At 48.1% G+C, this 26,150-nt stretch overlaps 1 protein-coding gene across 1 annotated transcript; it reads right to left on the minus strand.

Moving 5' to 3' along the window:
- Positions 1 to 2,586: 2,586 nt before the first annotated feature.
- HPD (4-hydroxyphenylpyruvate dioxygenase) lies at positions 2,587 to 14,659 on the minus strand. The gene is made up of 14 exons (XM_081540107.1): positions 14,499 to 14,659; positions 14,141 to 14,167; positions 13,544 to 13,606; positions 13,108 to 13,212; positions 12,322 to 12,364; positions 12,047 to 12,129; positions 10,586 to 10,675; positions 9,098 to 9,201; positions 8,391 to 8,468; positions 6,939 to 7,101; positions 6,737 to 6,808; positions 5,231 to 5,353; positions 3,311 to 3,427; positions 2,587 to 3,235 (listed from the first exon to the last, which is right to left on the minus strand). Exons 1-14 carry the CDS (start codon positions 14,499 to 14,501, stop codon positions 3,125 to 3,127), a joined length of 1,182 nt encoding a protein of 393 aa, XP_081396233.1. The 5' UTR covers positions 14,502 to 14,659; the 3' UTR covers positions 2,587 to 3,124.
- Between the last annotated feature and the right edge of the window lie 11,491 nt (positions 14,660 to 26,150).

The following is a 26,150-nucleotide window of genomic DNA, read 5'->3' on the forward strand; positions in this document are numbered from 1 at the left end:
GGTCCTGCGGCAGGAGCCTGCCTGGTATGTTTGAGGACCAGCAAGGAGGCTTGTATAGCAGCAGCTGAGTGACAGGAAAGGTGAGGCAAGGAAATGAGATCTAAAAGGTACCTCATGGGGGAGGCAGATGCTGTAAGGCCTTGCAGGGCAGCACAGGAACATGCCAAGGCGTCCAGTTCAAGGCTCAACAAAAGACACTTCCAAGTCAGTTTCCTTCATGTTCCCTCTCCAACCTGCTGTTGTATTTTCCACCTTGATCAGTGGCACTTCTATTCCATGCCTCCACCCACCCACCACTGCTACCGCTGGTTACCTAAGCTCAAAGGCTGGAAATCCTAGACTTCTTTTCCCTCAGCTCTCAAGGCTGATGGTTCTCCTTCTACCATATTTTTCAAATTCATCCACCCCTCCCTCTGCCCCTTAGCCCCACAGGCAGAGTGCTCGCTTCATCTGCTGTGGGAGCCAAAAACCGAGGCTCAACTCCATACATCTGCATGCACAGGGCACATGGGACTGTGCTAGAGGGGAGGAAGTGCTAGGTAGACTCAGGCGAGAGCCCCTCACCCAGACCCCTCTCTAAAAATAACAAGAGCAAGCACATAGCACTGACGCTGTGCCAGCCACAGTTTGCAACATTGTTGACATTAAACTCGCAGCAGTGCAAGCACTAGGAGGTAAGTATTATCCCCATTTAACAAGTGAGGGAAACTGAGGCACTGAGGGACCAAGTAGCTTGCCCAAGGTCACACAACTAGCAAGCAGCTGATGTAGGTGTGAACCCAGGTAGTCAGGCTCCCCTAGTCTATGCTCAGCTCCTGTGGGTCTGCTCCGCCCACACCCCATCTAAAGAGGCAACAACTGCTTTGCACCAGCTGATTGTTGCTGCATAAAAAGGCAAGTTCAGAACTGCCTGACTGGACTTCACTGATGGCACAGTGAATAAGAATCCTCCTACCCACCTGAAACTATCACATTATTTGTTAATTGGCTTTACCCCAATACAAAATAAAAAGTTTTTAAAAACTTCAACTTAATTGGATTTTTTCAAATGGATAAATACAACTATTAAAAAAAAAAAATCTGCCTGCCAATGCAGGGCACATGGGTTCCATCCCTGGTTCAAGAAGATTCTACCCTCCTCAGAGCAATTAAGCTCATGCACCGCATTACTGAGTCCAAGTGCTGCAACTACTGAAGCCCGAGCACACCTACAGCCTGTGCTCCGCAACAAGAGAAGCCACCGAAATGAGAAGTCCACCCACTGCAATGAAGAATAGCCCCTGCTTGCTGCAACTAGAGAAAACCCTCACAAAGTAACAAAGACCCAGTAGAGCCAAAAAAAAAAAGTGCCTGGTTGTTCCAAGTAGAACCAGAATCCTAGAATTTGTATGTGAAATATCCCAATCTTCTGAAATGTTGACTTGAATTTGTTGAAACCAGGCAGATGAAATAAAATACATCTGTGAGCCAGCTTTGGTCCATGAGCCACCAGTTGGCAACCTCCTGCATCACAGAATTTTCCTTCTTTGCATAAACCATGGGAAAACGGGGAGGGTATTTTTAACCAGCAGCACGGGCGGGCCTGGGACCTGCCATTGTTCCTCGGGTTTCTCACTGCTGTTCTTTTCATTTCTGAATTCATAATCCTAGAAGCCCGATTTTCTATAACCTGACCCCCCCCCCGAAAAAAAAAGTCATCCCAACTTCTTCATTATACCAACTCCAAATTTTTTCTTACACCGGCTTATAGTTTTGATCTGACTCCTCCTCAGGGAGGGCTGTCAAGCATCAGAAGCAGAAGAGATCCTATTTGCCCCCATCTCCTCTTCTCTGGTTTTGAAGAAAAATTTCCTTCCAAGTGTTTTAGGACCAGTAGCTCCTTTCCCAACTGTTATCATTATTTTGCAAGGGCCATTCATTCACACTTGAGTATGAACCAGCCTCTTACCAAATGGAATCCACACCAGGAGCAGGGACCCGGGGAATGGGGCTGCATTTGGGAGTGGGGTTGGGGGCACTGGGGTCTGCCTTGCTGGGTGTGTGCTCAGTTGCTGTGTTGTGTCTGACTCTTTGAGATCCCACAGACTGTAACCGGCCAGGCTTCTCTGTCCATGGGATTTTCCTGGCAAGAATACTGGAGTGGGTTGCCATTTCCTCCTCCAGGGGATCCTCCTGACCCAGGGATCAAACCCTCGTCTCTTGCATCAGCAGGTGGATTCTTTATCATTGAGGGTAGAGGGCAGAAGCTGAAGGGCTCAGATCCCTTTTACCGGCTCTCACATCAGGAACCAAGTCCCATGGTTGAGCAAGTATGATGCCCCCAAGTCCTTTGGCTAACACCTCTCTGTCCAGAAGTTTGGGCTCAGGGCAGCAAATCTGAGGACAGTTCATCCTTAGAGATCATAACGCCATCGGACAGGATGCTGCCAAGCGATGTCGAACCTTAGGGCCTTTACCCTTGCTGTACCTTTCTCCTAGGATGCTCTTTCCCCAGATTTTCCCATGGCTGCTTCCCAAATATCACCTCCCAGAGAGGCCTTCCCTCGATTGAAATTGGCCCTCCCTCTGACACTTACCTCTACACAAGCTCATCACTCGCTTTATTTTCTTAATAGCATTTACCACAAAAAGATACTGTGTTTTCCTTTAGAGTGTAAGCCCTCTTCACCCTTTGGTTCCATAACTCCCTTCCGACTTACTTGGTCCTACTTAGCACAGGGTTGCACCAGGAGCCTCCTAAGCTTCCCCAGCCTCTGAACCCGTAAAGCGGACGCCTCCTACAGCGCTGACGCCTTGAGCTCCCCCTGGCGGCCGAAGGACGTCACTGCTCCAGCCCGACACAAACGAATGGACACTGCCTTGGACTCTGCTTTATACCGGAGGGCAGGAGAGGTCGAGGCCCAAACGAGGGGGCGTGGTAAGTAGTGGGCGGAGCCTTGAGTGTCTGTGGTAAGGGTCCCGGAGTCGGGTGGTGGGCGGGGCCTAAAAGGGCGTGGTCGGTAAGGAGGGCTCACTTCAGCGCCAGTGGAGTGGGCGAATCACAGGGCGAGGGGGCGTGGTCCACCGTGAGCCCCGCCCCCGAAGGTGGGCGGGGCCTCGGTGGCTCTTGCTGGACCTGCGGCGCCTACATGCCGGACACAACCCCGTTGGGCTCCATGTCGGTGAGGTTGCCTCGCAAGTCCTGCTCCTCCTCGAAGGCCTTAAACAGTGAGTTGAAGTTGCCGGCTCCAAAACCCTGGGGCGGGAGAAAAGAGATGAGCTGCGGGGCCCAGAAAGCCACCCGCCGAGCACAGGCGGTCCTTAGTGATACCTGGTGATTGTGGCGCTGAATGACTTCCAGGAAGAGCGTGGGCCGGTCCTGCATGGGTTTGGTGAAAATCTGGAGGAGGTAGCCTTTCTCGTCGTAGTCCACCAGGATCTTCAGCTCCTAGGTAGGAGGCAGGGGACTAGGTAAGGGGCAGGCTGGCTCGCCCTCCTAGCCTGAAACGGTGGGATCCTTAGAAAGGCCTTGGGGGTTCCTGCACCCCGAAAGCCAAGAAAAGACCATTTTCTGCAGCAGCAGACACTTCCAAATAGATTCCCCAATTGTCCTCTTACCACCTCCCCACTTCAGCCCCTGTGTCAGCCACCCAAGGCTGCTGTGGACCACCCAAGTACCACCCACACAGCTCTCCGGTGCTTCTGCTTTTGTTTCCTTACAATCCACCTTCCACACAGAGATCTTTTAGAAATCACATCATCTCATTCCCCTGTTTCTATTCTCCAATGGAAACTAGAACTCTCCTATGTGGCTGCTGGGAATGTAAAATGGTATGGCTGCTATGGAAAACAGTCTGAGTTCTTCCGAAAGTTAATAGTCGAGTTACCATATGACCCAGCAATTTCACTCCTGGGTATCTACCCAAGAGAATTAAAACTTGTCCACACAAAAACTCATAGCCAAAGGATCATAGCAACATTATTCCTAAGAGCCAAAAGGTAGAAACAAATATCTGTCAGTGGATGCATGGATAAGCAAAATGTGGTCTCTTCATCCAATGGAATATTATTCAGTTTTATAAAAAAGAACACAGTAATGACACAGGTGTCATGGATGAACTTGAAAACTTTATGTTGAGTGAAAGAAGTCAATCACAAAAGATTACGTATTATATGATTCTATTTATCTACATGTTTAGAAAAAAGCAACTCTACAGAGACAGAAATCAGTGATTGCCTAGGGCTAGGGGTGAGGAGAAGGTAGATGGAGAGATTGGGAGGTGGTGGCTAAGAAGTCTGAGGTCTCTTTTGAAAGTGATGAAAATGTTCCAAAATTGATTTTGATGATTGTTGCATAATATAGTGAATAGCCAAAAACCACTGAATTGTGTTTTTTAAAAAATGACATGTTCTGTGACTTATGTATCAATAAAGTTGTTAAAAATAAAGCCAAGAAAACCTCCAAAAAAAAAAACCAAACCCAAACCTCCAGTGGTTTCTGACCGCAGAAGAAAAAAATCCAGACTCCTAAATAGCCTACCAGAGGAACTGGCTCCTGCCTACCTCTGTGACCTGGGCCACTCCTCAAACATTTCTCTTCTTCCACTCTGGCCCTCTTTCTGTTCTCAGATACTCAGAGCTTGGTGCTGCCTCAGGGCCTTTGCACTTGCTATTTCCTCTGCCAGGACTGCTCTTTCTTTAGACCTTCATGCAGCCAGCTGTCTCTCATCATCTAGATCAGGGTTCCCCAACCTCTGGGATCTAGGCCTGATGATCTGAGATGGAGCTGATGTAATGATAATAGAAAAAAGTGAACAATAAATATAATGTGCTTGAATCATTCCCAAATCATCTCCCTCATCCCTGGTCTGTGGAAAAATTGTCTTCCATGAAACTAGTCTCTGGTGCCAAAAAGGTTGGGGGCCATTGAATTAGATTTCACTGAAATGTCACCTCCTCAGAAAGGCCTTCCCTGACTGCCTCCTATGTAGTAGACCCAGGTCACTCTCTGTCATAGCCAGTTTAAATACCAACTCTCTCTCTCTCTTTAATGGTGTTTGTATTACTTATTTATTTGTTTGTCATCTGTCTCCTCACTAGAATGCAAGTTCATGATGACGGGGAACTGGACTGCTCTCCTCCCTCTCCCCCACATCGCAGAGCCTGATGCCAGGTTTAGACAACATTTGTGAGGTAAGATGGAACTCAGGGCTTGTTCTTGGCTGACCCAGGATCGGGCTCTAGGCCTCACCTCCAGGATATCAATATTTTCCTTCACCCGGATCTTGGCTGACTTGAGCTTCTCCCGCAGTTGTTTGTAGTATGTGGATGGAACGGCCAAAAACTCCACGCCTCTCTCTCTCAAGTGGCGAATCTGTCTCAGAGCAGGGTCAAAGTCAGTCCTTCTCTCTCCATGCTCAACACCCCCAGCCAGGTAGAAGTGCTGAGCCAGGGTCCCTTTCCCAGCCCCCCCAACTGCTACGATGTGATGTGACCTCATCCCCTTCCACCTCTGGGCCTTGTGGGTCTCATGGGAAAAGCTGCAATCACTAACACTTATGGAACCTCACTATGTGCCTGTCTCAGCTTCCCCGGTGGCTCAGTGACAAGGAATCCGCCTGCAATGCAGGAGAGCTGGGTTTGATCCCTGGGTTGGGAAGATCCGCTGGAGGAGGGCACAGCAACCCACTCCAGTATTCTTGCCTGGAGAATCCCATGGACAGAGGAGCCTGGTGGGCTAAAGCCCATGGGTCACAAAGAGTTGGACACAACTAGAACAACTTAGCACACACACATGCATGTGCTTGTCTCAAGCACTTTCTATGTACTGTCTCCTTATGTTGATGCAGTGATCTTTTGAGACATTTGTATGATTATTCTTCCCATTTCATAGCTGGGAAAACTGAGGCCTTGAAAGATTAAGTATCTATTCTCACCATAGTAGCCAGGGGGGTTTATTAAAATACTAGTCAAATCATGTCACTCCTCTACTTACCCCACCGTGGTGTCTCAGAGTCAAATTCAAAGTTCTCACCATCTACCCTGACTCCTACCTTCTGATCTCATTCCTGACCCCTCTCTCCTTTGTTCATTCTGTTCCAGCTATTCATTTTTTCTTTTTAATCTTTATATCACACCAAATGGCGTGTGGGATCTTAGTTCCCAAACTGGGAATGCCCCCTGTGTTGGCAGCACAGAGTCTTAACCACTGGATCACCAGGGAGTTCCCTCAATAAGCCTCTATTGAGTGAATGAAACAAATGAATGAAATGAAGTTGCCATGGTCATGCAGTGAATTCTTGGTCAGGCTGGGACTGAATGGTACAGGCCAGGCTCTTGTCCATTTGGTCACCCAACCTCCCCAGAGGCTGGAGCCATAGACTCAGGACATTTAATTTGACTGAAAGGACCTACTGGATCCTGTGACTTAATATCCTCATTTTCAAGTTGAGACAACTGAAACCCAGAGAGGGAGTTGAATCCCCAGAGCACACAGCAAGTCATAGGTAGAACTGGGTCTAGATCCAGGCTTCCTGTTACTCTGGCACTTGCTTCTTCTGTAGCAGAGCGACTGAACTCTCTGGGAGTGGCAGTGTGCCTGCACATGTGTGGCAGGAGCCAGGAAGGGAACCCCGTCTGCTGTCTGGGCCCGTGAAGGGGACCCAGGACTGCCACTCACCACCCCCACCCCTGGCCCCTGACTCAGCTTGCAGAGTTTGAATGGGAGGTGAATTAAGACCAGGAATGGGCTTCTCACCGCTGTGATGATGTCTTTGGTCTTGAGAGCAATGTGCTGGACCCCAGCGCCCCCGTTATAGTCCACATATTCCTGCAAGAGGGAAGTAAGGAAACCATCATCAGTGGCCTCAGCCGAGAGCCTCGGCTGTGAGAGCCCTCACACCTCTTCCCCGCTTTCTTCTTCCCCAGCCAAGGTGCCCGGAGCCCAAGACAGAACCCACCTGGATCTGGGACTTCTTCTTGCCTGGCGCTGGCTCATTGATGGGCATCTTGATGGATTCCTCATAATTGGCCACCACGATGGACCGCAGAGAGCTGTACTCTGTATGCACCTGTGTGTCATCCACAGACCAGAAACGGTGGAACTGCAAGTTCTTCAGGTACCTGTGGGTTTGCGGAAGGGCCCACTGGCTCTGAGTGCAGGCCTGGGACTGGCCCTCTGCCCCTACTCCACCTTCCAGAATTTGCTCCCTGAGCAGGCGTCAAAAAGGGAACTGCCTTTCACATCACACACATCGTAGATTTTAGGACAGTGTTCCTTTGGGTGGAAGTAAAGCATCTGGTAACAAGATCTGTATACACGATGACACTCCAACAGATGGAGGTCCTTTTTTTCTTTAAAAAAAAAAAAGCATCATTTATTTATTTTATTTTAAAAAATAATTTTTATTTTTTAAAAGAAATGATTTTTATTTTTAGAAAATGATTTTTAAAATAATAATTTTTATTTTTGTAAAACATAATTTTTATTTTTTAGGCTACTTTGTGCACATGTGGGATCTTAGTTCTCTGCGTGTGTGTGTGCGCGCTCAGTTGCTTCAGTTGTATCTGACTCTTTGTGACCCTATGAACTGTAGCCCAGGCTCCTCTGTCCATGGGATTTCCCAGGCAAGAATACTGGAGTGAGTTGCCATGCCCTCCTTCAGGGGATCTTCCTGACCCAGGGACCAAACCCCCATCTTCTGTGGCTCCTGGTACAGTAAAGGTGGGAGTAAAGGTGGATTCTTTTTTAATCCAGTAAAGCTGGATTCTTTACTGCTGAGCCACTGGCGAAGCCCCTTAGTTCCCCGTCGATCAAACCTGGGCCCACTTGTGTACTGGAAGTGTGGAATCTTAAGCACTGAACTGCCAGGGAAGTCCCTGGTGGTGCTTTTGAGAAGGGGTACTTGCTTCTAATTTGTATCCATGCACTCTTTGGGTAATAGTAGCCTTCCTCCACTGAGTTATTGGAAAAGACACTGATGCTGGGAAAGATTGAAGGCAGAAGGAGAAGAGGGCAACAAAGGATGAGATGTTTGGATGGCATCACCAATTCATTGGACATGAAATTGTGCAAGCTTTGGGAGAGGGTGAGGGACAGAGAAGCCTGGTGTGCTGCAGTCCATGGGGTTGCGAAGAGTTGGACACGACTTGGTGACTGAGCAACAACAACAAAACCTTCCTTCAAGCCTCCCTGAACTGTGACACCCCGTGTGGTGACTCTCCAAGGTTTCCTGGAGGGAGGGTTGGTGGGTGGGTTACTTTGGGCCTTAAATCATCAGATCTCCATGGTGACAATTTTACAGAGAACAGACGAACCAGTGACCTCAGGCTAACCTCCCCCACCTTGTGCTCTATTTCCTGATGAGACGGTCCTGTCACAGGTGTGGGAAGGGATTGGGCCAGGTACTCACCATTCAGAGGCAGACACCATCTCTTGATCAGGCTGGTTTCCCACAATGTGATCGATTATCTCAAGACTGCAATTGGGCCTAGAGAGGGAAACAATTAGTGGGTGAGGAGAAGGCTACTCCCTAAATCTCCTTCTCGCTACCCCTCAATAACAATAACTGCTTACTATTCCATAGCACTTACTATAGACACTTTATTTGCATCCACTCATATACTATTACTAGCCCCATTTTACAGATAAAGAGACCGAGGCTTAGAAAAATAACTCGTTGGGACTCCTGGTGGTCCAGTGGTTAAGAATTCGCCTGCCAATGAAAGGGGTGCAGGTTCGATCCCTGTTGGGGAGCTACAATCCCACATGCAGCCGGGCAACTAAGCCTGTGTGTCACAACTACTGAGCCCGCGTGCTCTGGAGCCTGCGAGCCATAACTAGAGAAGCCCATGTGCTGCAGTGAAGACCCAGCACGGCCAAACAAGGGAAAAAGGAAAGTAACTTGCCAAGATTAAATAGCTGGGAAGTAACAGAGCTGAGATTTGAACCAAGGCAATTGCGTTCCAGAGCCTATGCTCTTCGCCTCTATGCTGCCTCTTAAAGCCAATCCTGGGGGACCCTCAGGGGCTCCCCCAGCAGGTCCCGAGATGCTCTGCCCACCCTGCATGGACGAGAGGGCCTTGCTTTCCACCCTCCCCTATTCCAAGGGGCACTCACAGTTTGAAAAGATGGGGGTCCATGAATGCTGGTGCCTCGAACCCAGGCAGGAACCGGCCAGTATAGTTCATCTTCTCCACCAGGGTGTGTGTCGTGTCCCCATACTGTGGGTGGCAAACAGCCTGAGATGCCATCCCTGCTGAACCCAGGCCACGTTGCATGGCACCAACACAGCCCTGGGTTCCAGCCCAGACCTGGCCCTAACTCCAAGTGTGATCTTGGGCAAGCCACTTCCCCTTTCTCAGATGAACTGCAATCTGACATTTGGGAATTTGACAGTCTCCCCACAGGACCAGAAGCTCTGTGGGGGTTGGGATGACATCTTGCTCATGATACTGTCCTGGCTCATCGTAGGTGCTCAATACAAATATGTTGTCTGTGTAAAGAATGATGAGGGCATTGGATCTAATTATATGGAAGGATCCTTTCAATCACTCTAACAGTCTTTGCATGTGTGTTTGCTGCGTCACTTTAGTCGTGTCCGACTCTTCACAACCCTATGGACTGTAGCCTCCCAGGCTCCTCTGTCCATGCGATTCTCCAGGCAAGAACACTGAAATGGGTTGCCATGCCCCTCCTCCAGGGGATCTTCCTGATCTAGGGATTGAACCCTCATCTCTTAACTCTCCTGCATTGGCAAGCAGGTTCTTTACCACTAGCGCCACCTGGGAAGCCCCTAACAATCCTTAAGTTGTAGTAAATCTTGAGGAGGGGGACTTCCCAGTGGTTAAGACTTCACCTTCCAATGCAAGGAGTGTGGGTTGGATCCCTGATTGGGGAGCTAAGATCGTCTATACCTTGAAGCCAAAAGCCAAAATATAAAACAAAAGAAATATTGTAACAAATTCAATAAAGACTTTAAAAATGGTCCACATCAAAAAAAATATATTTTAAAAACATAAATCATGAGGAGGAAGAACTTATGATGGTCTCTGGTGCTAAACAGGCTTTGCTGGGTATCGTGCTGGGTAACAGCACGATATACCAGTGCTGTTGTGCTAAGTGCTGTGTGTGAATCATCTCATTTGACCCTTAAAATGACCGGAGGGAGGGATCACAGCTGAAGGAACAGGCCCAGAACTGTTAAGTAGTGTGTGGCAGGTGACACAGGTGGTCCTTGCTCATTTAAACTGACTCGCAGAGAGGTGAAGTGATTTGCCCAAAGTCACACAGCTTGAGTGGGGAGGGGCTTCCAGCCCATCTCCTTCCCCAGAACCACCCATCTCCTTCCTTCAGAGCCCCTGCCTGCCTCTTGCAGTCCCATGCTCTCACCCCGGCTGGGGAGGAAGGGAAGCCCAGAGAGGGGTGACTGGGAGCCCTCCTCAGCCTTTGCACACCAGCCAAGAATACAGGAGATTGGGGTTAAGGGAGAAGGTCTGTGCTTTGAGGCACAAGGGTGGGATGGTATCATGGAGTCAGGGGTTGGGAAAGGAGGCTCCTCGCATCTCTGTGGGTGTAGAAGAGGTGGAGGCTCCGAAGTTAACTCACTGTCTGTAGCACAGCAAACTTCACCTTCCCAAGCTTATCTTGCTCTACCCAGGGCTCCCGCACGATCTTGGCGCCTCGTTCCCGGGCTTTCTGCAGAGGAGACGGGGTGGGGAGGTGGTCAGTGCTGGACCCTCAGGGAGCCCTTTGGCTGCCCCTGCTGGATCCCCTCTGTGTGGTCCTACCACAGCCCCTTCCAGTGTTTCCAGCCCCAGGCAGGAACTCCAACCAACTTGAGCTGTTGCCCTTGACACTCATGCCTCATGCCCATTTAGCAGATAGGAAAACTGAGGCCCAGGCCCAGAGCTGGGGCTGTGAGGGACAAGCCAGGTGAGGGTGGGGGTCTGTCCTGCCTGTCCTGTGCTCACTCACTCTGTGGCCCTGCCCCCGTTCTAGTCTTCAGTTTCTTCATTTGTGAAAAATGGTGGTTGGATAAGATGAATACCAGTTGGCATTTATTAATTTATTTTTAAAAACATTTATTTATTTGGCTGCATCCGGTCTTAGTTGCAACATACAGGATCTTCTTTGTAATAGGCGGGCTCTGGAGCATGTAGATTGCCCCATGACATGTGGGATCTGAGTTCCCAGACCAGGGATTGAACCCATGTCCACTGCATTGGAAGGCAGATTCTTAACCCCTGGACCACCAGGGAAGTCCCCGTGCTGGCATTTATTGAGCACCTACTATGTGTCAAACCCTCTGCCAGTTGCCTTACATGCATGATTTGTGTATTTATTTAGCAAAACCTCATTACTGGATGTCTGTGTTTATCACATGTCAGGCACTGTTGTCAGTATTAACCTCTTAAATCCTCACAGCAGCATTACATGAAAGGCACTATTATTGTCTCTTTTATGAATGGAGTCATTCACCAAAAGATGAGGACATTGAAACACGGAGGAAGTAAGTCATTCACCTTAAGTCACACAGCAATTAAGATTCAGACGCAGTAGTCTGCCTCTGGCATTTACACTTTAAACCTCTAAACTGCCTCTTTTAAAAAAAGAATTTATTTATGACTGCACTGGGTCTTACTTGTGGCATGTAGGAGCTAGTTCCTTGACCAGGGATCAAACCCAGGCCCCCTGCATTGGGAGCTTGGAATCTTAGCCACTGGACCACCAGGGAAGTCCCTAAATTGCCTCTTGAATACAGTGCTTGGTATAGGATCATGCTCATGAAATGATAATTATGATCTTGTTTCCTCTTTGTAACAACTCAGTGAGATAGGTGGTTATCCCCATTTTACAGATGCAGAAACTGAGGCCTGGAGAGAGATTGCATGGCTTCTAAGGGGCAGATGTCACTGGAACTCAGGTATGTGTTAACCAGCATCTGGGCTCATCACTCCAGCGTGGCAGTGCTCTCCAGCCCTCATCAATGGAGGGTCCCTGTGGCAGACAGAGGGCAGGCTGAAGGCTCCCTGCTTTGTCTCCATGCCAGCCCAGGTGCGGTCTCACCTGCACGATGTAGTCACAATCCTCCACCTCAAACGCAATGTCCTTCACTCCATCGCCGTGTTTCACCAGGTGATCGCCCATCTCTGTGGTCAGCAGGGGAGGCAGGTGATGCTGGAGTCACAGCCCCTCCCCCGCACTCTCAGCCTTCTGGGCTCCATGTCCTTCTGGGCTCAGGCCCCCTGCCTCAACCCTAACCCACCCCTGTGTCCCTGACCCCCACCCACAATACCACGTCTCCACTCCTTGGCACCTTGAACCTTCCAAGGCCCCCTCACCTTTGTTCCAGGGGTTGAGGGCAGAGGAAAAGATGAACACGATCTAAGATGTAAAGGAGAAGGGGGATGAGGCTGGTGGGTCAGGTGAACTTGAGGTGTACCCCCAGCCCCTCTCCCTGCCCACTAGCGAGATACCCCTGGTGGGACATTAGGACCACCTCCTCTCTGCCAGGCAGGGCTCTTTTTTTTTTTTGGCTATGCCATGCAGCATGTGGGATCTTAGTTCCCTGACCAGGGTTCCAATCCATGTCCTCTGCAGTGGAAGCGCAGAATCTTAACCACTGGACCGCCAGAGAATTCCCAAGGACTCTTGATCCTGGGTTCCTGCCCCTTCTCTGCCTTAGTTTCCCCTCTGGTCCTGAGGGATGGGGGCTTCCCCCATGCCAGAGCCGCCTAGGGTCCTGGGATGAGCTGGTGGTCAGGCCTGCCTGTGGGGAGAGCTCCAGGGACCTACAGACCAGGGTACGGCTTGGAGTTCCAGCTCTGATGCTGGAGGCCTTTGCCGACTTTCCCCAAACATCCATGAGACCAGCATTGGGCCAGGCTGAGAAGGAGACCAAACCAAGAAGGTCCCTGTTGCACGTTGTACAAAGGTGCCCATGGGGGCTGATCTCAGCACAGGCTCCGCTAACCACACCAGGCAGCCTGGAAGAGCACCCAGCCACCTGGAGGAAGGGCCTCATGGTCTGCTGCACCCAGAGGTGCCAGAGCCACCAGGGAGCTCAGAGACCAGCAGAGGGAGAGACAGGCCTCCTGGAGGAGTGGGGGCCCGGAGCGGAAACTCACCTGCCCTTGCTTGACCACATGGCTCACCACCTCCCGGGAACCGGTCTCCAGGCCCTTGTAGGCTAGGGGCTCAAAGCCCAGCTTACTGCAGTAATACGACGCAGCCTGAATCACAGAGTTGCAGGCAGGCCTGTGAGGGGTGAGGCGCTGGCCTCCACCCCCCCAGCGTGTCTGCCCCGTTGCCTCAGGTACTGTTCCTCCTGGGGAAAAAGCCTGGCTCCCTGGCCCATGCTGATCTCCCTTAAGTTCCCTGCTGGGGTCTGCAGCCCGGATTGTGTAATTAGGATCCAAAGAGTGACTGTCCTTCCCAGGACACTCCCAACACTGGCCAGGATCCTCCCTCCCAGGGACCAATCACAGACCCACCCGGAGGCCTGCCCCTGTCCTGGAGACCCCCTTGCCCTCTGCCCAATCCCAACACCTTGCCCCGGCTTACCTGCTTGGCATTGCCAACCCAGAAGGTCACAGAGTGAAAGTGGAGGAATCGGCCTCTTTCAGGCTGCAGAAGCAGAGAAGGGGCGAAGCTGAGTCCCTAGAAGTAGGTCTAGAAAAGTGTCAGTGGAGAGGGGTCCCCTAGTCCCCTCCCTTGTGCCACCCTCAATCCCAGAAGTAAGAACAAGTCGCCTCACCCCACCTCTCTGCCCCGAAACCTTGCCAAGCCTCGAAAGAGGGTTCTCATGTAGAAACTGAATTCCTGTGGGCTTAGGATTGGTAAGCCCCACCCACTGAGGAGGCCTGCCCAGGTTTCACAGGGTGAACAGTCTTATGCTACAGCAACAAGGATTTAAGTTAGACCTTAGAAAGAACTTCCAGGCAGGATTAAGCGATTGGCAGGAATTTAAAAAGAGGTAAAAGTTTTTCTTAGGAAGGCAAGGTTGAGTTGAGTTCAGTCACGATGTGGTCAGGGGAGTGCAGAGATGAACCTGAGCCTGTATCCAGAATGTCATGTACCCACTGAAGCTATTCCTCTTCTGCTCTTTGCTGACATCCCAGACTCCCAGGGCCCTGACCCTACATTTCCCCTCCTGCTTACCTTCTCTCCTTTGTCGCTGTAAGTCGTCTAGGGAGAAAGAAAACAGTAAGTAAGACATGGACACTCAGACACGACGTGCTTATGGAAATCTCACCATGGATCCCCACCATCAGGTAAGGCTGCCATGGCCCCAGGTGGCTCTTTTTTTATTTTTTTAAGGTTAGGCTTTTTTTTTTTCTTTCTTAATTCATGTATTTTTAATCGAAGGATAATTACAATATTGTGTTGGTTTCTGCCATACATCGCCGTAGACCAGCCATAGGTGTACCTATGTCTCCTCCCTCTTGAGCCTCCCTCCCACGTCTCACCTCTCACCCCATCCCACCCCTCTAGGTTGCCATCCCAGGCAGGCTGTTACCATGATTGATTGTGGTCACACTTCCTGCTGAGAAGACTGGGACTAGAGGCCAGCGGAGTGCTGGACAGAAATATTTAACATGTAGCTGGCCCCACCCCTGGCCTCCTGGCCTTCCTGGGGGTGGGAGCTGATCCTGGAGGCTCCTAGGCCTGGAGGCCTCTAATCCAGCCACAGTCTCATTGGACAGGGTGATGCTGCAAGGCCTAGAAAGGGGGAGTGACACGTCCAAGGCCACTAGCCAATGGGGCACAGAGCCAGGCCCAGATACCAAGGGCACGTTCTTTCCAGGACCCTGGGCTGGGATTTCGATCTTTGCCCTCCAGAATTCAAAGCCCAGAAGCCAAGGCCAGCTTGAGTGCAGAGGTGACACCAGAATTCATAATTAAGGGAAATTTGAGGGGCATTAGGGATGGGTCCTGAAGCCCTGTTTGTATAGCAAGTGTGCATTTTATATTTAGGTAAAAAGGTTGCATTCCATAGTGGTTAGAGGCATGGGTATGGAGGTTTGAATCCTGGAGCTGCTGTTAGTATATACTATGTGACCAGGGAAAGTTACCAAACTCCTCTAAGCCTCATTCTCTCCATCTGTAAGATGAGAACAATGGTAGTGTGGCAGGGCATTAAATGAGATAAACATAACACACAGTAAGATCTCTGTTAATGCTGGTTATAATTAGTTATGTTTCTTTGGGTTTGGAGGAACTGATGGAGGAACTGATGGAGAATAAGGGGACCTTGATGTTGCCCCAGCCTGGTTCTTTTAAAAAAAGTATTATTTATTTATGTTTGTATTTATTTATTCATTGGCTGCAGTAGGTTTTCATTGCTGCATGGGCTTGTCTCTAGTTGTGGCAAGCAGGGGCTACTCTTTGTTGTGGTGCTTGACTTTTCTCTCCTTTTTTTTTTTAACTTAGTTTATCTATTTATTTTTATTTTTGGTCGCACTGGGTCTTTGTCATTGCACGTGGGCTTTCTCTAGTTGCGATGCGCAGGCTTCTCACTGCGGTGGCTTCTCCTGTTGCAGAGCACAGGCTCTAGGCACACAGGCTTCAGTAGTTGCAGCAATCGGGCTCAGTAGTTGCAGCTCATGGGCTTTCATTGCTCTTCAGCATGTGGAATCTTTCTGCACCAGGGATTGAACCTGTGTCCCCTGCACTGGACCAACAGGGAAGTCCCAGCCTGGGTATTGGGGAAGAGATTGTGGCCCTACCCTTGGCCCAGAGTGGGTGGGATATGGGAGCTAACGCCCTGGGAGGAGGAAGGCCTGGGTTCTTCCCCAGAAGCCCCCACACCTGAATCTTCAAGGCTCAGTTTCCTGGAACACGGTGTGGTGACTGCTGGCTAGCTGTGGCATTTACCTGAGGGCTCCAGGACAGCTCCCTTACCCTCCTCTAACTCCACCTCAGTCCCCAGAAACCCCATTGCTGAGCCATATTCCTACGGAACTGACTTCATCAACTATCCTCATTGCCTGAAAAAAAAATTCTTTCCAGTCCCTGATGCTGGCAGTCTCAAACTGTGACTATACCCCTCACCCACTGTCTTGCATTTTGGCTCCCCAAATGTCCTGCATTAGCCTTTGTTGTTGTCTTTTGAAAGTAATGTTTATTTTGCCCCAGTGACAAATCATTCATAGTTTTTTCCAATTTATTTAAACTAAAAAAAAGTTCACTAATTTCTCCTACTCCCTCACCATCCCCCACTCCCACATCTGACAATCACAGGTCAGGTCTCTGTGTCTGTGAACCTGGTGTATGGTGTGTTTTGCTTTCTTTGTTTGTTTTTCTTTGTTTTGTTTTTTTAACACATTATTGACCAGAGGTGTATTAATACATCTTTTGTTATCTGAACATTATTGACCAGAGACCTAGCAGTATCACTTACATAGCAAATCACCAGTCACAGGTGTTAGTTTCTAGCTGTCAATAACGAGTTAAGATACTGCATGTAAGGGAGATCAAGAAGGACTACCTTGCTGGTCCAGTGGTTAAGACTCTGTGCTTCCACTGTAGGGGGTACAGGTTCATTCCCGGTCTGGGAACTAAGATCCATATGCCAAAAAAAAAAGTAAATTTCAAGAGAAGGGAGGATAAGCACAGTAGCCAGGTAGAGAAAATTTGGGTGTGGAATCCAGAACATTCACACCCAGGTTTTCTTTACCTTTTCACATTCACCATATGAATATTCCACTGGCTTTAACCCTAATCCAAATTATAAAACTACCTCTGCCCTATGGCTCTCTTTGTCCTAAAGTTAACAAATGCCCTAAGCCAAGACCAATAACCCTAAAAAAAAAAAAATCGCTGAGAACTCCCTGGCAGTTCAGTGGTTAGGACTTTGTGCTTTCACTGCTGAGAATCTGATCCCTGGTTGGAAAACCAAGATATTGCAAGCCTCACGATGCAGCCAAAAATAAAAAAAGAGAGAGAGAGAGAGCGATCATACAGTGTTTGTCTTTCTCTGACTTATTTCATTTGGAATAATGCTCTTGCAACCCATGCGTGTTGTTGCAAATGGCAAAACTTCCATTCCCTTTTACGGCTCATTGTTTTAAAAATATTTTGAAGATTTATTTATTTTGGGAGGCTGTGGTGGATCTTCACTGCTGCGTGTGGGTTTTCTCTAGTTGCGGTGAGCAGAAGCTACTCTCTAGTTGTAGTGCATGGGCTTCTCATTGAGGAGGCTTCTCCTGCTGCAGAGCACGGGCTCTAGGGCCCTCAGGCTTCAGTAGCTATGGCTTCTGGGCTCTAGAGCACAGACTCAGTAGTTGTAGCGCACAGGCTTATTTGTTTCCCAGCATGTGGGATCTTCTCAGACCAAGGATTGAACCAGTGCCCCTTGCATTGCAAGGCAGATTCCTAACCACTGGACCACCAGGGAAGTCCTATAATTTTTTTTTGGCTAGTGAGTTGTGAGTTCTTCCTGTATGTTAGATATTAGCCCCTTATCAAATATGTGATTTGCAAATATTTCCTCCCACTCAGTAGGTTGCCTTTTCATTTTGTTGATGGTTTCCTTTGCTGTGCAGAAACTTTTTAGTTTGATGTAGTCCTATTTGTTTATTTTTGCTTTTGTTTTTGGTGTCAGATGTCTTAAAAATGTTTTTTGTTTCTTCTTTTTTTTTGGCTTTCAGGATCTTAGTTCCCTGATCAGGGATTGAACCCAGGCCCCAGCAATGAAAGCACTAAGTCCTAACCACTGGACCACCAGGGAATTCCCTGCCTTTTTTCTTTTCTTTTCTGTTTTTAATACTGAAAAACAGATAATCCTGGCAGGTTATGACCTTGAGGATCATTCAATCCAACATTCAATCCAACATTCCCATTTCTCAGATAAGAAAAACTGACCAACAGGAAGAAGATGCCTGACATTGCTCCCCTCATTCTTTCCTGCCCCCTCCTCCCTCCCTGCCTCTCTTGTCTTTCCCTCCCCACCAGAGGGCAAAGAGAGGCTTCTACCAGGGAGGAGCACCCCTTCTCACCTTCCTCAGCAAAACCTGCTAGGTCCCCTGGTCCACTCTCAAATTTCCACCTCCTCTAGGAAGCCCTCTCAGAACTCCCCAGCTCCAGGTCAGAGGTTCAGCTGCTTAGCTGCCATGGGTCAGCTTTAGTCAGCAAACCCTGGAAGGTGGGACCTGGGACAATCAGAGAACTTTCCTAAGCCAGTTAGAGTAGAACTGGAATGTGAACCAGATTATTCTAACTACAGAGCCTACACTTTTTATTTTTGGCTGCACCACTGCATGGCATGTGGTTCCCCAACCAGGAATTGAACTGGAGCCCCCTGCAGTGGGAGCACAGAGTCTTAACCTCTGTACTGCCGGGGAAGTCCCCAGAACCCCCTGTTTTCATCGCTGTAGGCATTGCTTTCTAGGCAAATGGGAGATATTGATCCCCCCCACCAGACAGATGGGAAGACTGAGGCTTGGAGGGGGAACATATGCCCCTAGGGTTGTGGAGCTATAAGAACAGAGATCCTAGCTCTGGCCTATTTGCTTCTATTTGCTTCCCACCAGTCCAGACATCTTTTCCCTTTTCTCTGTTTCCTGGGCAAATATGAAGGTAGGCAAGGTGGCCCCACCTCCTTATTCTGCCCCTACTGGGCCAATCTGCCTCTGGGTCCACCTTGGTCCCCTGGGTCTAGGTTTCCATCTGAAAACGGGAGTGGATGGAGCCTAGAGTGGCACTCACAGGCCAGAAGTTTCCACGTGGGAGAATGTCTCAGTGCACCCTCCCACCCCAGGTGCAGAGGAACACTGTGTCCCCTTGCTTGCGCCAGCCGACTCAAATCCTCTCTCCTGGAACCTCACCTGCCCTGTGCCCCCGGCACAAAGTTAATGTTTGCTGAATCAAGGAAACATGTCAGCAGCAGCCTTGGGTGCCAAAGGTAAGTGACCGGCTCTGCTGACCAGGGCTGGTATCTTCGTCTCTCCTACTCCCTGGACTTTGCTTCCATAAACACTGTGGGGTCTCAGTCACATGCTGGAAGCACCCCTAGGTGCCTCTCCCATCCGTGGGAGAGGTGGGGGAGGGGAACCTGCAGGACCCAGTCTTTGGAGGCCCCCTGGTCCCCTCCCAGGGGCTCTGTCTCAGGCTGGGCCCAGCTGGAGAAGGTTAGCGGCGGGTAGGTATGGCTGCCTTGGCTCTTTGTTCCTGAGTGGCCAGTCCATGCCCATCCTGTGCTAGGAGCTAGGTTCCAGATGGCTTGCTCAAGGAGCCCACAGCCCAGATGTCCTCATGTGACTCACCCTCCACTGTGCCCTGGTGTGTAGACAAGAGGGAACCCAGCAGGCTTGAGGCTGATTTTCTTTCTTTCATTTTATAAAAAATAATTTTTAAAATTTATTTTTGTCTCTGCTGATTCTTCACTGCCGTGCAGGCTTTACTCTAGTTTTGGCGAGCCGGGGGCCTACTTTCTAGTCATGGTGCCCAGGCTTCTCACTGCGGTGGCTTCCCTTGTTGCAGAGCACTGGCTCTAGGGTCCTTGGGCTTCAGTAGTTGTGGGACGTGGGCTGTAGAACACAGTCTCAGTAGTTGTGGTGCAAGGGCTTTAGTTGCTCCACAGCCTGTGGGATCCTCCCGGCCTAAGGATCAAACCCATGTCTCCTGCAATGGCAGGCGGATTCTTTACCACTGAGCCATGAGGGAAGCCCTTGATTTGATTTTTTTTTTTTCCTTTAAACATAGTTGAGCCAGCCATTATCCTGAAGATTTGATAATCATCTATTTAGAATCTTGGCCTTTTTTTTTTCTTTTTTGGCTGCACCACAAGGCCTGTGGAATCTTAGTTCCCCAACCAGGGATTGAACTTTAGCCCTCTGCATTGGAAGCCCAAAATCCTAACCACTAGATGGCCAGGGAAGTCCCTTAAGGCTGCTGTTTGTAGGAAGGACTGCTTGCAAGGTTGAGCCCTGGTTGACATTGAGGAACTTGTATTTCAGGAAGTTTCCCACCATCCCCAGAAATGGTAAGAGTCTCTCACTGAGCCTAAACTGTGCAAACAATACGGCTTATGCCAAACACCTGCTTCTCTCCTGGGAGCCCAGGATTTTGGTACCCACTGTGCAGTGGGTGCCTTTGAGACCAGCCTCCAATAGAAACACTGGAGTTTTAGGCTCAGGCACACTTCCCTGGTAAACACTTCATCTCTTGCTGGAGGAAGTAAGGGCATCCAGTGAGACCCCACTGGGAGAAGACCCTTAGTATCTGGCCCCTGGTTTCCTCTGGACCTCACCCATACTCCTTCTCCCTGGACTGAGTTTGCTTCTTTTGTTGTAATATGCCTTTTTTATTTTTAAAAAATATTTATTTATTTGGTTGCGGCAGGTCTTAGTTGAGGCACATAGAATCTTCCATCTTCATTGTGGCATGCAGAATCTTTAGGTGCAGCATTTAAACACTCAGTTGTGGCCTGTGGGATCTAGTTCCCTGACCAGGGATGAAACCCGGGCCCCCTGCATTAGGAGTGTGGAGTCCTAGCCACTGGACTACTAGGGAAGTCCCTGTAATATGTCTTAGTCATAAGCTTGACTATATAGTGGGTCCTGTGATTCCTCCTAGTACATAATCAAACTTGGAGGTGGTATTGGGACCCCTCCCTGACAAGGTGGGATTCGACCTATGGACCCTGACTCACTGAAAGATGGTGGAAGCATTGTTTGAGGAAAGGAAGGATGGACTGGCAAGGAATGTCCTTCCTAAGATGTACATATGGATTTCCTAGCTGTGTAAGCACTGGCTGTCTTCTTCTTCATGACCATGACCTAAGTGGCCTTGGTCCTGAGCTCCCTTCTGAAGACCTGGCTGAGCACTCAGAACCTGCCCAGGGGCCTTGGGGTGGCCCGCATAGCCTCCTGGAATAGTCGACCAGTCTTTAAAGCTCAGGTGGCTGTAGAGTTATCTGTGGTGTGAGACAGTAGCTTACCTGCAGCCAAATCTGTTGTGAGAAGTAAAAATTACTTCTGGGATTCAGCAGTAATAGATGGAGTCCCAGAAGAGTTGACTAGCTGTATCCCCGTGGTCTGTCGAGACTGCAATGGCTTGAAGTGAGTTGGGGAAGCCCAGTGTGGGTGATGCCTTTATTTACTTGTTTATTTAAAAAATAAAAATTTGGAGATCTTACTGTGCTGCATGCAAGATCTTCATTCCCTGACCAGGGATCAAACTCAGATCTCCTGCAGTGGAAGGGCAGATGCTTAACCACTGGACCCCCAGGGAAGTCCCAATGGCTTTGGTGTTTTGTTCTCTCCTCTAGACAAGAGGAAGAAGAGGTCAAACATTCCCAAAAGTGAGCTTTAGGTGGCCCCCAAATGTTGAAAGTTTGCATTATTGTTTCCATTAAGTGGAAAGAAAATGTTAAATCTTTTCCCAGAATGGAGAAAAGCTTTAGATAAACCAGAGGGGGAAAAAGGGCAGGGGGGATGCTCTAGCTGTTGCTGCCATAGCCTCCCTCTCCCCTCCCCACTGTAAGGGTTGAATTTACTGCTAAGAGTTTAAATAAATTTGCAATGAAAATAAAGGGGGAGGAATTTTTTTTAGGTGCTCCCTCAACTTATTTATTTAAAAATTTTTTATTATTTATTTATTTTTGTCTGTGCTGTGCTTTGTTGCTGTGAGGGGGCTTTCTCTAGTTGTGGTGCACGGCTTCTCACTGTGGTGGCTTCTCTTGTTTTGGAGCATGAGCTCTAGGTGAACGAGCTTCAGTAGTTGCAGCACGTGGGCTCAGTGGTTGTGACACAAGGGCTCTTTTGCCCGGAGGCATGTGGGATCTTCCCAGACCAGGGATCGAACCCGTGTCCCCTGCATTGGCAGGCAGATTTTTAACTGCTGGACCACCAGGGAAGACTAGGGGGAGTAATTTTTTAAAAAATTATTTATTTGACTGCACCGGGTCTTATTTGCAGCACTCAAGGTCTTTAGTCTTTATTGTGGCATGCAGGATCTTTAGTTGTGGCAGTACAGAGTCTTATGCACTGGACCATCAGGGAAGTGCCAAACGGGGAGGAATTTTTTAAGGGCTTTTTTTGTGTGTGTGTATTTTATAGCTATTACATATGGATATATGATTAAAGCAGATATAAATTGTTATATGATTGTAATTTCATAAGTACGAGAGGGATGGTCACAATTAGGGAGAGCTGCAAGGAAAAAAACCATCACTGGGACACAACTCTCTTGCATTTCACCATATGGGCAGCTTGGAATTTGAGTTCTTTGAGTATCAAAAACAGAACAGTTCATACTATGAGTCCTTGCCTATTGGCTCCTCCTGGGAAAAAAAAAATAAACAATGTGGGACTTCCCTGGTGATCCAGTGGCTAAGACTCCGAGCGCTCAATGCAGGGGGCCTGGGTTCGATTTCTGGTCACGAAGCTAGATCACATGTGCTGCAAATAAGACCTGGTGCATCCAAATAAATAGTTTTTTGTTTTTTTTTTTAACGGAGACAGTGTGAAAAAGAGTTAGTCTCTAAATGGAGATGCACTTTTGAGGTCTGGAAACACAGTCTTTGGTTGCTAATGAGTTCCTGTGAAATCATATGCCTGACCTTTAGACATGATGTGCCATGACTTGCATATCTTTGTGGGACTCGGCTTGTATTCTAAGACCAACATGACAAAAAGGGTATGGGAAAGCCTTGGTTGTCTTTTGAACTTGGGACGTGGCTGTCTGGCTTGGCTGCAGCAGAAGAGATGCTGCTAACCCCCCTTCCAACCCCCAATTTTATTGAGGAATAATTGACAAATTACTGATAAGAGAAGCTCATTGGATCTAAACTGGACAATTTGGTTTATGCAGATCACCTGCGTGCTTCTGAGAGTCTGGAATTTTGGCACATCATACCATGCAGAGGTTTCACAAGACATCCAAAAATGTCCATGGCAAAAAAAAGGGAGGAAAAAAAAAAAAGGCATAAGATCTCGTGCTCTAGATAATATCCATACGAATCCCCACCCTCATTTATAAGGCTGTTCACTTAGTTCATCTACCATGGTGGAAAATATTGTAAACAACCTAAATGTTCTTGTATTGGTTAAATACAAGGAAACATTAAGTAACTATAAAAACAGATCAAGAGGGATTTCTCTGGCAATTCGGTGGTTAAGACTCCATGCTTCCACTGCAAGCGATACAGGTTCAATCTCTGGTCAGGGAACTAAGATCCCACATGCTGGCAGTTTCCCACAGTGCAAAACATGCCAATGATTGTCAGCCATCGAATGGACTTTGTTAATTTATTTTTTCAAGTTTAATTGGAGTACAGTTGACTTACAATGTTGTGTTAGTTTCAGGTGTACAGCAAAGTTAATCCATTCTGAATTGGAATTTAAATAAAGAGAACCAGTTCAACAATTTCCATTTGGAATCTCCTTTTGGGATCACCCCAGGTTATTGTGACCAAAAAGTTTATTTCCTTCTCTTCAGGTCTAATTGCCATTCTGATTCTGCAGCAAATAATATTTGCATGATTTACATGATTTTTAGGAATTGTAAATATGGCTTTTTGAGAATCGTAGTTCTTGAAATGTAATTTATAAAGAATGACATTCACCCTTTTCAGCATACAGTTCTGTGAGTTTTGAAAACATATGCAGTCACGTAACTATGACCACGATCAAGATCTAAAACAATTTCATTACCCAAAAACAGACCCACCAACCCATTCACCACTGTGTACCTTTGTAGTTAATCCCTCCCCCACCCAGTCGCTGACAGCCAGGGGTCTATTTTCTGTTATGTGGACAGATTGTGGGTTTTGCCTTTTCCAGCATTTTGTATAAATGAATCAGACAGTAAGCAGCCTTGTGAGTCTGGCTTCTTGCACTGAACATAATGCATTTGAGAGTCTTCCACGTTGGTGCCTCTATGTGGATTGTGCATCTTTTTGTTGCTGAGCAGAGTTTCATAGCACTGGTCTCCCAGAGTTTGCTGGTGTTGTTTTATTTGTTTTTTGTTTTGGCCCTGCCTCATTGTGATTTTGATTTCCCTAGTGGCTAATGATGTTGAAATTTTTATGTGCTTATTGTTAATTTCATACATTCTTTGGAGAAACATCTCATATCCTTTTCCTACTTTTTCATTGTATTATTTGTCTTTTTATTACTGAGTTGCTGCTGTTGTTCAGTTGCTCAGTCATGTCTGACTCTTTGCAACCCAATGGACTGCAGCATGTCAGGCTTCCCTGTCCTTCACGATCTCCCGGAGCTTACTCAAACTCATGTCCATTCAGTTGGTGATGCCATCCGACCATCTTGTCCTCTGTCACTTAGTTGTAATCGTTCCTTATGTGTTCCCTTGTCAGGAATCAAGTCCCTTATCAAATATATGATTTAAAAATATATTTTTTTCCCACTCTGTGGGTTGTGTTTTCACTTGATGGAATGACAGGCAGCACAGATTTTTTTAAATTTGATGACGTCCGACTTACTATTTTTTCTTTTGTCACGTGTGCTTTTGGTATTGTATGTAAGAAGGGGAGCTGATTTTTTAACTTAAAATATCTTCAGCTGAAGGAGTGTGATCTGTCTCAAGTTGTCACCTTTGGAGGCAGAGCACTTTTTCAAAATAATAATAATAATAATAGCAGCAACAACAAAAAGTTAGATTTTCTGGTCATTTTGGTTTATAAGCCAGACACTGTGCTAAACACACTAGATGCTATGATCTTTCTTTTTTCTTTTTTAAAATTAATTTTCATTGGCGTGTAGTTGCTTGTATGCCCTTTAATTATTAAATCCTCTAATGACCCTAGGAGGTAGGTGCTGTCATCCCCATTTTACAGATTGGAAAATGGAGGTTTAGAGAGGTGTCCAAGGAACACAGCTAAAAAGTAACAGAACTGAGAATTGAGCCCAAGTCTGACTCTCTTGGGCTTCCCTGGTAGATCAGCGGTAAAGAATCTGCCTGCAATGCAGGAGACTCAGGTTCAATACCTGGGTCAGGAAGATTTGCTTGGAGAAGGAAACAGCAACCCACTCCAGTATTCTTGCCTGAAAAGTCCCACGGACAGAGGAACCTGGCAAGCTACAGTCCATGAGGTCGTATGAGTCAGACGTGATTTATCAGCTAAACTGCCACAACCACCTGACTCTCTCCAAAGTCTATATGCTAGCCACTTCCTGCCATGCTGTCACTGCTTTTGGAAAATGCTTTGGAAATGACCCTTGAGCCTGTTTTCAAGCAGCAGGAGGAAACCAGCCTCCTGGACCCTGGAGAGGCTTCCTCTTCCTTTGGCCTGTGGCTGAGTGGGAAGGGCTGGCTTGGCAAGGGTGAAGGAGGGAAAAAGAGGGGGAAGGTAGGAGCACTGCGAGTCTGCAGGGGGGCTTTGTGGACAGGCTAGAGAAGAGCAAAGCCTTTGTGTAGGCAGAGGTGGGGGCTCCTGCTGAGCAACCTTGGGCAAGTCACTTCATCTCTCTGAGCCTCATCTGTAAAATGGGAATTATAGTAATACCTCCCTCATAGGGTTGTTATGAGAATCATCTGAGCTAATGCATGTAGAGTGCTTTGCTTGATGCCTGGCATGGCTCAGTTAATGGCTACCGATATAGACAGTTAATAGTTACCAGTTATGCTTATAAGGAACGTATGTGCTTAGTCGCTTAGTCATGTCCGACTCTTTGTGACCCCATGGATTGTAGCCCGCCAGGCTCCCCTATAGTGAGATTTCTCAGGCAAGAATACTGGAGTGGGGTGCATGTCCTTCTCTAAGGGATCTTCCCGACCCAGGGGTGGAACCTGCGTCTCTTGTGTCTTCTGCGTTGGCAGGTGGATTCTTTACCACTAGCTCTACCTAGTAAGCCCATGAGGAATGTGGGAGGGTCGCAAATGTCAGGTTAGGGGGTTTGGGCTTTATCTTTGAGGCAATGGGGGAGCTTTTGAAAGTTTTGTAGCAGAGTTGCAACATCATCAAGACTTGAAAGGCGTCACTGCTCAAGGTCGACATAGGGAAGAGCTGTGGGTAACTGCTGTGCTTGGACTGGAGTGGCCTATTTATGATCCTTTATTATATCTGGGGGTTTTCCTGGTGGCTCAGTGGTAAAGATTCTGCCTGCCAGTGCAGGAGATGCAAGAGACCTGGGTTGGGAAGATCCCCTGGAGAAAGAAAAGGCAACCCACTCTAGTATTCTTGCCTGGGAAATCCCACAGACAGAGA

This window comes from Giraffa tippelskirchi, chromosome 11, assembly GCF_054371585.1.
Source record: "Giraffa tippelskirchi isolate mGirTip1 chromosome 11, T2T-mGirTip1v1.2.pri, whole genome shotgun sequence".
Classification (NCBI taxonomy): Eukaryota; Metazoa; Chordata; class Mammalia; order Artiodactyla; family Giraffidae; genus Giraffa; species Giraffa tippelskirchi.